This window comes from Schistocerca serialis, chromosome 2 (genome assembly GCF_023864345.2).
Source record: "Schistocerca serialis cubense isolate TAMUIC-IGC-003099 chromosome 2, iqSchSeri2.2, whole genome shotgun sequence".
In the NCBI taxonomy this organism is placed as follows: Eukaryota; Metazoa; Arthropoda; class Insecta; order Orthoptera; family Acrididae; genus Schistocerca; species Schistocerca serialis.
In genome coordinates, this window is record NC_064639.1 from 930,560,217 (window position 1) to 930,574,378 (window position 14,162).

Here is a 14,162-nt window from a genome sequence, read left to right on the forward strand (position 1 = left end):
TTCAAATTAAAATTAAAGCAATTACAGCCCTCGGACGGAAAAAATTGTCTTTTGACCTGGTTTCGGAGCTACTATGAGTGCCTTAATCAGAAGTAAAACACTCCAACTGGCTATAGCATAAGTTCAAAAATTATGGGGAATTTTTTTTATAAAAGTGTAAGTACTGACTAACAGTACAAGAAAGAAACAGTACTTACATGTCACGTATGAAAGTGGTGAAGTTTTAGCCACAATTTTTTTTTAAAAAAAAGAGAACATGGAAGGGAAGCCATTATGGGCTGCTCACACATGTCAAGCCACAGGTAACAACAGACTGAGGCGCCCGCGTTAGCAACTGCGGGCAGGTGAACATTATACCAAGAGTTCCATCTAGTAACCGCAAATACAAGTAGGCTACTTAACATTAAGAATATAGACAGATGAATGTTAAGATGAACATTATTTAGTACATGAAGTAAAAGGCATTGTTTTATTTTACAGCAGCAGACAAGGTAATATTTTGTCTCCATAAGAGCTTAGAAATACAGTTTAAAGGATGAAAACTTCGTTATAGAATTCCAAAGAGGGCTGAATGATACAGCCTATATATATATATATATATATATATATATATATATATATATATATATATATATATATGTATATATATATATATATATATATAATGAAATGCAGCTAATATAAACCATTTAATAAACAAATTATTATTAGTCGACTTAGACAGAAAAAAACATTTCGGTAACTGGACGAGGGAACACGAAATCAATATCAAGTAACGGCTTTATACCGTTGAACAAGTTCTTATTACGTAGTATGAAGGCTTTCACGACCGGATGACATATCTTCTGGTAAACCTTGCGGGATGTAAGGTCGTGGTCCATGAAACTCTTCAGCTCCTAACGTTTCGTCCAGAGCTGCGCTGGACATCTTCAGAGGGGTGTTTCTCCTGCGGTGAGTCTTGCCGACTGACCAGTCGGCAAGACTCACCGCAGGAGAAACACCCCTCTGAAGATGTCCAGCGCAGCTCTGGACGAAACGTTAGGAGCTGAAGAGTTTCATGGACCACGACCTTACATCCCGCAAGGTTTACCAGAAGATATCTTATTACGTAATTGTAGCTGCTCGTTAAGAATAAGGCTATCATTTCGAGAAAGATGTTTAAAAATTTCTAGTTCTTCTAAAATATCTAATCTACGCCCTTTTTTCTCTATGTGCCAAATGCTGATACCGTGAACAGCTTTAGGCGCGTGACCTGTAATCAAAAGGTGGTTGGCAAAAGACGAATTTTGGGTGCTAGTACCATTTTTTTAAAGATGTTCTTTTTATCTGACTGTAAAGGCAAGTCCTGTTTGTCCTCTGCAGTAAGAAGAGCATCTGTCACTTATCACTTCTTTCAGGTCTGGCTATGTTTGTTGATGTGAAAAATGCCGAGCTGTACCATGATTTAGACTCCACGTTCATCTGTAAGTGCGTTCATGACTGGCTGGTCAATTCAATTCAAAGGTCGGAGGAAGGCAACGGCGTACCATCTCTAACAGGTTCATACCTATTAAAGCACTGCGGTATTCGGAACAACCTTGGGATTGATGACCGATTTACTTCACTAAAAAACTGATTTCACATGGAATAATTTTCTATGGTAATTCCAGACTTAGACACAAATTATGCGTTGCACAAAAATGTGCAGCAAGAATATCAGATGCCCCTCCTCAAACACGAAGGAAGCAACTGTTTAAAAGATAAAGCACTCAACCAACGTCGTGTCAATAAATTCAGCAACTCCGCTCATCCGCAACACATCAGCGACTGAGGACAACTAAGGAGATACAGCGCGCCTCTAGAAATCGACCCCTGCTGGTTGAAATGAACTAATCTGAGGCCGAATGTTTCTTCTCTATCTTTTTGTACATTGCATTTCGTCTGCTAAATTGCTTCATAAGTTGTGAAACTCTTTTACTGTCTTCAGTTAAACTTCAAACATTGTTATTCTGTGTATTTTGTTTCATATTCTTTTCGTACGATAGATTTAATCATATGACTATGCAAACCATTGTCCCCTTCAGCAGATGTAACTTTGTCTCTATTTTAAGTGATAAGGTCATAGAATGCACTGTAGTTTTAATGACATAGTACGCGTTCGTACTACATGTGACGGGTATCTCACTATAACAAAATTTTAATGGTCTGCTCTCTGTAACTTGACATGCAAATACCCAGACATTATTCATTTAGTATTTGAAAGTGGGAGCACAAACTTTACATATTGTTTCAAACCTTTACGAAACTTTCCCTTGCAGACCCCCCCCCCCCCTCCCGCACAAAATGACGAAAGGAAAAAAAGTTTATCACTTACCTATATTTTGATGTTCATACAGTAAAAGCTACTGCATTAGGCATGACGTATTAATTTATTACTTGTTTATTACAAACTCTAGGCAACGGCCTTGCTGCAGTGGATACACCGGTTCCTGTCAGATCACCAAATTACTGTCGGGTGTGGCCGGTACTTGGATGGGTGACCATCCAGACCGCCATGCGCTGTTGCCATTTTTCGGGGTGCACTCAGCCTCGTGATGCCAATTGAGGAGTTACTCGACTGAATAGTAGCGGCTCCGGTCAAAGAAAACCGTGTGCTGACCGCATGTCCCTCCTATCCGCATCCTCAGCTGAGGACGACACCGCGGTCGGATGGTCCCGATGGGCCACTTGTGGCCTGAAGACCGAGTGCTTTTATTACAAACTCTATTCGCAAGACACATCGCAGACGGTATAGACATCATACACACTGGGCTGTGTGAAAACGAAAATGCAGGGCGAAATTCGCTAGAGATGAAAATGTGTGAAATATTAACTTTTCATGAATATAAGTCACATATGCGTTAACGGGTGAAGGTTTCCAAGACCCCTGGATCGAGTTCAGTCAAACTAGATATATTTGTATTAATTACTGTCTGGAAAGATATACTGTGGGTTAAGAACCACCAATGTCGTATCGGGATAGGGGTGATATCTTGAAGAGAGAAAGGGGAGGAGGAGTTGGAGAGGCGGATAGGGGCAAGGAGGAGACTGACGCAGATTGGGGGAGGAGGAGATGGCTAGAGAGAGGGGGATGAGGAGATGGAGAAAGAAAGAGGAGATGGACAAAGACAGAGAGGAAGGAGGAGACGGAAAGAGAGAAGGAGATGAGGTAACAGGCAGGGAGAGAGGGATGAGGAGATGGAAAGAGAAAGGAAAGAGGAGGAGATGGAAAAAGAGAGGGGGGAGGAGCATATGGACAAAGAGAAGGGGAGAAGTATATGGACAGAGAGAGGGTGAGGAGGAGACAGAAAGAGGGGGAAGAGGAGAGGGGCAGACAGGTGGGGGAGGAAGAGATGGAAAGAGGGAGGAGGTGGACAGAGAGAAGAGATGGTCAGAAAGAGAGGAGAAGAAGACGGATTGAGAGGTCGAGGAGGTTGCCAGTGAGAGGAGGAAGAAGAAATGGACACAAACATGGGAAGTATGAGATGGACGGAGATGAAGAGAAGAAGATGGACAGTGTGGGAGGGACAAAGACGGAGAGAGAGAGGGAGGGAGAGAGAGAGAGAGAGAGAGAGAGAGAGAGAGAGAGAGAGAGAGAGAGCACGCGCACGTGAGAGAGGCAAGAACGAGATGAACAAAGAGATGGGGATCAGGAGATAGATTAGGGAGGGGGGGAGGAGGAGAAGATGGACTAATAGAAGACTGGAATACATACATACTCGGGTTACGCCGGATACTCAGCTAATTATATGTTAACACGTAAGATCGTTGCCACACAAGCTTGACCATGTCAGATCTTATAAAACGACAATGTATATGATGACACCCTGTAGGAGGGCTGGTGTACGAGGGCTATTCGGAAAGTAAGGAACGATAGGTCGCGGAATGGAAACCCAAGTGAAAATCAAAACTGTTTTATTTGCAACAGTTAGCTAGAATTTCCAGCTACTTATGTCCATAGTCGCCGATCCTACTTAGACGCTTGTCGTAGCGTTGTACCAACTTTCCGATACCCTCGTTATAAATGGCAGCCGCTAGTGCTTTCCGCCAATTCTCTACGTTCGTTGTCTGTGCCAGAATGTTGCATTCATAGCCAGCGGTTCATGTGAGCAGAGATGAAACTCAGAGGGAGACAATTACGGGCTGTATTGTGGTTAATTAAACATTTCCACTTAAAAACGATGCAGAAGCATCTTCATTGCCCCTGCAGAATGCGGCTGAGTTTTGTCTTGAAGAAGAAAATGCACGACAGTTATGTAATGTTGGCTGCATAGCTTCAGGCGACACCAGGCCCTCGTACTTGGCGGGAGACACTATTGTTCTAGGTATCTTTATGTGCTCCCTGCGTGCTCAGAGCTAAAACGAACGACGTAACGCGATCGACAGGCATACTAGAGACACTGCCCAACACACTTGTGCAAAACTTCAGCGGATTTTCACTGTGGTTTCCATTTCGCGACCGATCGTTCCTTACTTTCCGAATAACCCTCTTATATGGAGTGTAATGCAGTTCAGAGGGGTGGAGTGCTGACCTGGGGGCGGCGGCGCCAGCGGCAGGCCCAGGCAGGGCCCTGCGTGCAGCACGGCGAGGGGCGGGCTGTCGGCGGGCAGGCGGCACGAGGCTCGCCGCAGCTCGCACTCGCTGCGGTACGTCCGCCGGTCCGAGCCGCAAACCGGCGAGCTGCCGTCGGAGCACTCGTGCGGGCACAGACCTGTCACACAAAACACACACACGTCTCTTCATCTTGTAATGGTACTTGAATTACGTAACCATCACGGCACCTCACCTCAACCTCTCCATACCAGCAATATTCTACTGCGTTTCTGTAAAAAAGTTAACATATTTCTGTGACAACATTCAGATTTGATTTCATTAATGTCGAGGTACTTCGATACAGCGATATGTATATATTGCAATGATATTACACTTATGTGTATTCTTTCTTTTGTCAGTATGATCTTTGACGTACTTGTAACTCTGATTTTTGGGGGCGTAAGCTGTTATTAGGGAGTCAGGCTTTGGTCGTCACGTTAAAAAGACGCAAATTTTAGTCAGTTTATGAAATGTGAACTTTAGCAGTGAGGAAGATATTTTCAAGTATGTTTTATATTGTGAAGTGATGTTTTGGAACGAGTTACGTGATATTGCAACAAAAGTAATAAAAAAGAAGTGTAGCTTAAATTCGGGGTGCTAATTACTTTTTTACATCACCATTGTCCTAACTTGCAAAAGTTTAATCTTCAAGAATGGTTTATGAAACACATCTATAAAACTTTTGAATATCGCAGAATAACAAAAAAATGGCTCTGAGCACTATGGGACTCAACTGCTGAGGTCATTAGTCCCCTAGAACTTAGAACTAGTTAAACCTAACTAACCTAAGGACATCACAAACATCCATGCCCGAGGCAGGATTCGAACCTGCGACCGTAGCGGTCTTGCGGTTCCAGACTGCAGCGCCTTTAACCGCACGGCCACTTCGGCCGGCGCAGAATAACACCTAGGACTCTTTGCATCCGAGCTTGGAATCATCACTACCTAGATTTTCGACGATTGAGCCATGAGTTCACAACGAGACCAGCGTGGGAAACACGAAAAGATGAGTGCCTAGTTTATCCATTATTTCAAGAAATGACTTTATTAACTGTGCTCTAATGACACCTGTCACATAATATAGCTTTTTGTTGCCCGAAAATGAAATATTTAGCAGAGTGAGCAACACTTCAATCATAATTAATTTTTGACGTTTGTTGTGGTAGGGTTGTTAGAATCTCCACATGCATGCTCCACACCATACAGCCACGCTATTCTAGTTATTACCCAACAATCAACACGTTAGGAACTCTGCCAAATTCGTGGCCTTACAGAAAGAGGTATGGCTGCAAAAGGACGGTTTGCTGGTAATCTTTCATGTAACATCTCTTTTCAAACGAGTGCGACTTCAAGAGACTGGTACTCTTGTTGCTGTTGTTGTTGTTGTTGTGGTCTTCAGTCCGAAGTCTGATTTGATGAAGATCTCCAATACTTCTCTATCCTGTGCAAGCATATTCGTCTCCGAATAACTGTCTCAAGCTACATCCTTCTGACTCTGCTTAGTATTATGGTCTCTTCCCTCTAATACTAAACTGGTGATCTCTTGATGGCTCAGAATGTATGATATCAACCGATCCCTTCTTCTAATCATATTGCGTCACAAATTTCTTGTCTCCCCTATTTTATTCATTAATTACATGATCTACCGCCGGCCGCGGTGGTCTAGCGGTTCAGGCGCTCATTCCGGAACCGCGTGACTGCTGCGGTCGCAGGTTCGAATCCTGCCTCGGGCATGGATGTGTGTGATGTCCTTAGGTTAGTCAGGTTTAAGTAGTTCTAAGTTCTAGGGGACTGATGATCTCAGAAGTTAAGTCCCATAGTGCTCAGAGCCATTTGAACCATTTGAACATGATCTATCCATCTAAACTTCACTATTCTTCTGTAGCATCCGATTTTAAAAGCTTCTATTCTCTTCTTATCTAACCTGTTTATTGTCCATGTTTCACTTCCACTCATTACTGCGTTCCATACAAATACTTTCACAAACGACTTCCTAACACTTAAGACTATATTCGATGTTAACGAATTACTCTTTTTCAGAATAACTTTTCTCACCACTGTCAGTCAACATTCCGTACTTCAGGCATTATCAGTTACTTTGCTGTTCTCGAAGCAAAACTCATCTACTTATTTGTGTCTAGTTTCCTAATCTAATCCCCACAGCATCACCTGATTTAATTCGACTACGTTGAATTATTGTTTTATTCACCTTATATCCTCCTTCCAAGATTCTGTCCATTTCCTTCGACTGCACTTCCAAGTTGATTTTTGGGGAGGGGACCCAACAGTAAGATCATCGGTCCCATAGGATGAGCGACGGATGTGAAGGAAGTCAGCCGTGCCCTTTCAAAGGAACCATCTCGGCATTGTCAGAGGCGATTTAGGGAAATCACGGACAACCTAAATCACGTTGGTCCGACGTGGGTTTGAACCGTCGTCCTGACGAATGCGAGTCCAGTGTGCTAACCACTACGCCACCCCGCTCGGTTGCACTTCCAAGTCCTTTGGTGTCTGTGACAGAATTAGAATGTCATCGACAAATCTCAAAACTTTTATTTCTCCCTGGACTTGAATTCATACTCCAAATTTTTGTTTGGTTTCCTTTACTACTTACTCAATGCACAGTTTGAGTAACATCGGGGATATGCTACAACCCTGTCTTATCCCCTCTCAACCATTGCTTCTCTTTCATGTCCCTCGGATCATATAAATGCTTGTCTCGCTGTAAATAGACTTTTGCTGTTTGTATTTTACTCCTCCTACCTTCAGACTTTCAAAGGGATTATTCCAGCTAGCCGGTGTGGCCGTGCGGTTCAAGGCGCTTCAGTCTGGAATCGCGTGACCGCTACGGTCGCAGGTTCGAATCCTGCCTCGGGCATGGATGTGTGTGATGTCCTTAGGTTAGTTAGGTTTAATTAGCTGTAAGTTCTAGGCAACTGATGATCTCAGAAGTTAAGTCGCATAGTGCTCAGAGCCATTTGAACCATTTTGATTATTCCAGTCAACATTGTGAAAAGCTTTCTTTAAGTCTACAGACGCTGTAAACGTAAGTTTATCTTTCCTTAGCCTATCTTCTAAATTAGTATTATTCATTGATACTCTTAGCGGATCATTCTGAGACCGAAACGGTGAAACTGTCTGAACAGGTACTCACTACTTGAAAACTGGTGGGGAGGCTCAACTAAACACTTCTTCCATTAAGTGGATGATACCTTCTTTGCGTTGGAAGACGGCAGAGAGGCCCCGAGTGAATTTCTGCAACACCTGATCGGCCTCCTTCAACACATGTTATTCACGATGGATCTAGAACATATGGATGTCTTTCTTTCTTGGGCATTCTAATAACAAGAAAAGCAGACGGCAAATCGTTGCGCGATCGATAGGTTGCTCCACAGTCTCTTGTAGAACATCTTTGCCTTAGGAGAGCGTGGTTCGCACAGAGATCGGAGGAGGAAGGGAGCAAAAATGAGACCGGGAAGGAGAAAACACTTCGCTCCGGGTGAGGCGGCGGAGTTGGAACCTGGCGGCGAGGCGAATAGTGTGCCGGCAATTGATGGCTGATGCAAGTTCGGCAGTTAACAGTCAGCCTCTGACTCTGAGCATACCAGCGATGCCAGAAAGAGACACTCTGACAGTTCAGAACCATTATGTCCCCGGTTGCGGCTGGCTGGCTGCACGTGTGGGGCGCATACCGAAGGAAGGAGCGTGCTGTGTGCTTCAGCGACCGATCAGCCATGGAGGCTAACGGCGGACCGCCGCTGCGCTGAAGTTGTGTGGGTGTTCCACGCTGTCCTTCCTGCGTCGTTGTACGGATATGTCTGGTGAAATTCCGATTTGGTTTATCGGATGCGAAGGAACCGAACATCGGCAGTAACCATAGCTATAATTTCCATTTCTTGTAGCAGTACTGTGACTGTTCAGTTCGGTAGTTTTCTGGTTATTTCTTCGAGGCTCACGTCCGGATCCATTTCAGACTTCTGGTTATTGATCACGTTTGTCTCTAGGCAGGAAAATTGTGTTCGCGCTCCTATAATACTACTGAATTTTTTTCTTTATTTAATGCTCCAATCTGAATGTTATTTGCCAACTTCGGTCTCAACTTCCCAGTTGGCTGCTGTAAGGCGTCGGGTTTGTGGCGGCTGGAATTTATATATTGAGTGGCTTCATTTCATGTGCCACGTTCTGCATGTACTATTACTGGGGCGCACAGTTTCATCTATTGTCTTATTGGGTATTTATACTCCCAACTTTCACTGTTTTTTTATGTTGTTGTTGTTTATAAGGATGGGACCTGTTAATCTTAATTATTAAGTATCTCTCAGTGAGGACTTTGTTTTGCGTTTGTTACTACTATCTTATACGTGGCCGTAATGGTGTTTCAATCATTCTGTTCTGTCTGGCGTTAGTCAGGAATTCGTTAGCCAACTGTACGCGTTAGCTTGGGATTTACTTCTCAGCACCGCTTGGCGGTTAGTTGTTTACCCCTCGCCCAAGTGGTGCAAGTTCGGTTCAATTTGTGGTTGGCAGTCGAACTTCCTGCTCGGCAAGTGAAATAGGAACTGGGTTTAGACTTTGATCGCCTTACAAGTTTCATTTATCTGACTTCGTGAATTCATTGAAAAATTATTTTGATTTTCTTGTTGCTGTAATTCAGACTGTCGTGCAGCGGCGTTCGATCTATAGTAGAGGCTGGCCCAATTCCTGTACTAAATTCTACATCTACATCTACAGCCATACTCCGCAAGCCACCTTACGGTGTGTGGCGGAGGGTGCTTTGAATACCTCTATTGGTTCTCCCTTCTATTCCAATCTCGTATTGTTCGTGGAATGAAAGATTGTGGTATGCCTCTGTGTGGGCTCTAATCTCTCTGATTTTATCCTCACGGTCTCTTCGCGAGATATACGTATGGGGGAGCAACATACTGCTTGACTCCTCGGTGAAGGTATGTTCTCGAAACTTCAACAGAAGCCTGTACCGAGCTACTGAGCGTCTCTCTTGCAGAGTCTTCCACTGGAATTTATCTATTATCTCCGTACGCTTTCTCGATTACTGAATGATCCTGTAACGAAGCGCGCTGCTCTCCGTTGGATCTTCTCTATCTCTTCTATCAACCCTATCTGGTACGGATCCCACACCGGCGAGCAGTATTCAAGCAATGGGCGAACAAGTGTACTGTAACCTACTTCCTTTGTTTTCGTACTGCATTTCCTTAGGATTCTTCCAATGAATCTCAGTCTGGCATCTGCTTTACCGACGATTAATTTTATATGGTCATTCCATTTTAAATCACTCCTAATGTCTGCTCCCAGATAATTTATGGAATTAACTGCTTCCAGTATATCAATTCTGTATTTTTTTGTTCATTAGGCTACCATCTGTGCTTCTTTTGGTGACGCTCGGGTGTAATCTGCGTGGTTGGTAGAACAGGCACAGCGTCCGAAAGCGGAGTCACGTCAGCGCTCGACCGAACGGAGAGCAGGGTGCAGGTGGTACTGCACCACTTAAGGTTTCCGAGCCCACTACTCCTTGTATAGCAGGTCGATGAGTTTATTTGTGCCTTAATCTCCTTTCAATTTTTTAATTTCCAGCTCATGTAAATTGTCGAGGTGTTACTGTCTAATTTGCCAATTAAGTAATTACTAGAGTTATTTACTTAACCGTGTTTACACAAATGAGGCTCGGCCTAGTGAATGGTTAATGATCTTACTCCTTGTATGCACTATTCATTTTTGAACGGGCCAAACACTTGGAGATTTAAGATCTGTTAATTTCATGGAGGTTCTCACTGACTATTTGTACCATTCTGGACGTAATGCTTAACATCAATTTTGTGTGCTTATTGCTCTTGCTTGCCTTGCCCACCTCCGCTATCCGGCGGTATAGTAATGTACTTATATGCAGCTTATTTGCGGAGTATACTTCTATTTTGGACTGTAAATTTTAAAGTTCCTTTCCGGAAAGAGCTTTTAGCTCTTTTATTGTACAGTTACAGCTTTTATTATGTATTTAATCTGTTTGCTATCAATCAATCGGGTATATTTTTATGATTGTAAAATTTTCTGTTTCTTGGCAATCAATATCACTGGAGATGCTTTTCCAATGCATGTTTAATAAATGTAGCTTAGTGTGTACTGTTAAAATAAACGGAAAGTCTCCCTTTGGTCCTGTCGTTTATACCACTGACAGCCTGTCGCGGGTATTGCGTATCAGACCGTATAGTAGGACATGCAGTCTACAGAAAAAAGAATGTGCACTGAGCTGTACCATACAACGAGCGCCGGTGCACTGTTCTAAGGACTCACGTACAGAGGACACGTGATACTTGTGATGAAGGACCTCCCTGCTGAGCTGCAACAACTTAGAGATGTTTCTTTAATGTGGTACCTGCAGCATATATTACGTCACAAGGGGACATTGTGCAGAGAATTGGTAGACAGTAAGCTGCCTGATATTTTACTTTAGTATATAAACTCATGTCGGCTTTATTGTCTTCATCAGTACAAGTCTTGATGTTTTAGATGGACATATGTCAACCTTGAGATGTGTTCCATCAAAATGGGTACAACGGAGCGCAGATTAGACTGTGCATTGTAGGAAATGAATGATACAGACATCCCCAGAGAATAGATAAAAAAGGAAGCGTAACTTGCCTTCATCCACCATATTGGATCTCCCCAGCCGAAATTGCCAGAATCCTCGGGGAAAACGACATCAAGGTCATCTTTCGACCACCATCAAAGATATATTTGGCTATGGAACATACGTTCAAAGTTGAGGAAACAATAAAGAAGTGCCGAGTTTGTGTCTTTTGGGACAGCATCGTCAAAGAATATATCGAGATAAGCTTCCATGGGAATCTCGTCAAGAACGATGAGAGCTACCAGTTAATTTCAGCATGGAACGCGGGACTAGAAACTGCCAAGAACGCACCCAGCAGCTAACGCTTCGTGACTTTGCGCAACACTGATTGCACCGAGAGTCGAAAGGCGGTCCACACCCTCCACCATAGATCGCTGGACCACGGCCCTGGCGCAAGGCGTGGGGAGAGACTGCAACCGCTGAGGCATACACACCGAGGTGACAAAAGCCATGGGACAGCGATATGTACATATACAGATAGTGCTAGTATCGCGTACACAAGGTAAAAAAGGGCAGTTCACTGTCGGAACTATCACTTGTACTAAATTGATCTATTGAAAAGGTTTCCGTTGTGATTATGGCCGCACGACGTTAATTAACGGACTTTGAACACGCTATGGTAGTTGGAGCTAGACGCATGGGACATACAGTTTCGATAATCGTTAGGGAATTCAGTATTCACAATGTCAAGAGTGTGCCGAGAGTGCCAAATTTCAGACATTACCTCTCACTACGGCCTTCAAGTTACGACTTAGATCAGCGTCGTTTGCGCCGAGTTATCAGTGCTAACAGACAAGTAAGATTGCGTGAAATAACAGAAGAAAGCAAAGTGGGACGTACGACCAACGTAACCGTTAGGAAAGCGCGGCGAAATTTGGCGTTAATGGGCTATGGCGGCAGACGACGGACGTGAGAGCCTTTGCTAACAGCGCTACGTCGCCTACAGAACCTCTCCTGGGCTCGTGACCATATCGGTTGGGTCTAAGAAGAATAGAAAACCATAGCCTGATCATATGAGTCCAGATTTTAGTTGGTAAGAGCTGATGGAAGGGTTCGAGTGTGGCGCAGACCCCACGAAACCACGCACCCAGGTTGTCAACAAGGTTCTGTACGAGCTGGTGATGGCTCCATTATGATGTGGGCTGTGTTTACACGGAATGGAATGGATCCTATGGACCAAATGAACTGACCAATGACTGGAAATGGTTATGCTGGAGTAGCTTGGGGACCATTTGCAATCATTCATGGATTTCATGCTCCCAATCTACTATAGAACTTTTATGGGTGGCAGTGCGCCGTGTGAGAACATTCGGGACAATTAGAGTGAACGGTTTGGCTACCCAGATCGCCTGATATGAATCCCACCGAACATTTATGGGACATAATCGAGGTGTCAGGTTGTGTACAAATTCCCTCACCGGCAATTCTTTAACAATTATTTACGGTTGTAGAGGCGGCATGGGTCAGTATTTCTTCAGGGGACTTCCAACGACTTCTTGAATCCATATCACATCAAGCTGCTGCACTACACCGGGCAAAAGGGACGTACGAAATATTATTAGGAGGTATCCCATGACTTTTGTCTCCTCAGTGTACGTGGGAAGCCGGTGTTATCGAGACACTTCGCGAGAAAATGGTGAGAATGAGATTCGTCGAAACACCGAGGAATTTCATCTTAGCCACCGGGACCGAAACCCGAGAAAAAATCATGAGCAGTCTACGCCGGGGGCCTACTTTCACTCATAATAACTCCTTTGTGTCTCTGTGCCACGTCTCGACGCCGACCCATCTTACTGCGTTGTTTCCACGTGACCGGCTGGCTCACGCACGCACACCGATTCACTGGCCAGATTACACCAGCGGTGTAATGTGATCAGTGTGATTTTTTAACGACATGACAAATATTTTTTCTGGTGAGTTTACTTCCTTAAATGACGCGATATAATCATCGAGGATTTCATTAGCGATGAGCCTCCTACACGCCAAAAATGCATTCACGGAATCCTCCGTGATCTATAAAATAACCATGGTTGTTGCGGCTGCTATCCGATGTCGGTTTCTTGCCTGCAAAGTAGCTGTCTGTGCCGTCCCGGGCGCTTCTCATTTTCTATTCACATACATCTTTTCTACAATTCGCAAGACGGTACTTTGGATAACGTTACCAATTCCCTCTTCACATGACCCATTGGCCAGTAGTCCGCAGTAACGGTATCTTTCTTTCTTTTGCTTGCGTCTGTTTCCCGCAGTGATGCAGGGTCAGCATGGTTAATCGGATTTGGCAAGGTTAAGTTAAGGGGTGGCCAGATGCCCTTCCTGCCGTCACCCCGTATCCCCGGGACGGAATTAGTGTGCCCCAACTGTCTGCATCTAGTGTAATCCATAGAATAGTGTGAATGTGTTCAGATGTCTGCGAGCCGTGAAACTGAGGCGGGATGTGGGGACCAGCCCAGTATTCACCTTGTGGGATGTGGAAAACCGCCTAAAAACACTTCCAGGCTGGCCGGCACTCCGGCCTCCGTCGTTAATCCGCTGGGCGAATTCGATCCGGAGTCAGCGCGCATACCCGAGTCCAGGAAGGAGCGCATTAGCGCTCTCGGCTAACCTGGCGGGTTCCGCAGTAACGGTATGCACAAGCTCTAATTTATCTTACAGATTTGCATGGAAAAAATGTGTTGCCTGACTCTGCTTAGCAGTAAACCATATCGTGAAGTCAATGCTTCTCTTGTAACGTCTGCCACTGGAGTCCGAGGAGTCTCTTTGTGACGCTCTTGCACTTGTCACATGAACCCCTAACAAAGCTCGTCGCTCTTCTTTGAATCTGCTCTATTAATTCTGAATGGTAATGCTCGCAACTCTCACTAAGCAACACTCGGTGGAACACTAGCTTTGTAAGCTATTTCTTTCGTGGAT

At 44.3% G+C, this 14,162-nt stretch overlaps 1 protein-coding gene across 1 annotated transcript in view; it reads right to left on the reverse strand.

Moving 5' to 3' along the window:
* The window catches only part of LOC126456525 (agrin-like), a 1,113,065-nt gene that overhangs the window by 275,626 nt on the left and 823,277 nt on the right, over window positions 1–14,162 (reverse strand). The window contains exon 9 of the mRNA XM_050092274.1: window positions 4,551–4,730. Within this exon, the coding sequence (XP_049948231.1) occupies window positions 4,551–4,730 (180 nt within the window). The remainder of the gene's footprint in view (window positions 1–4,550; window positions 4,731–14,162) is intronic.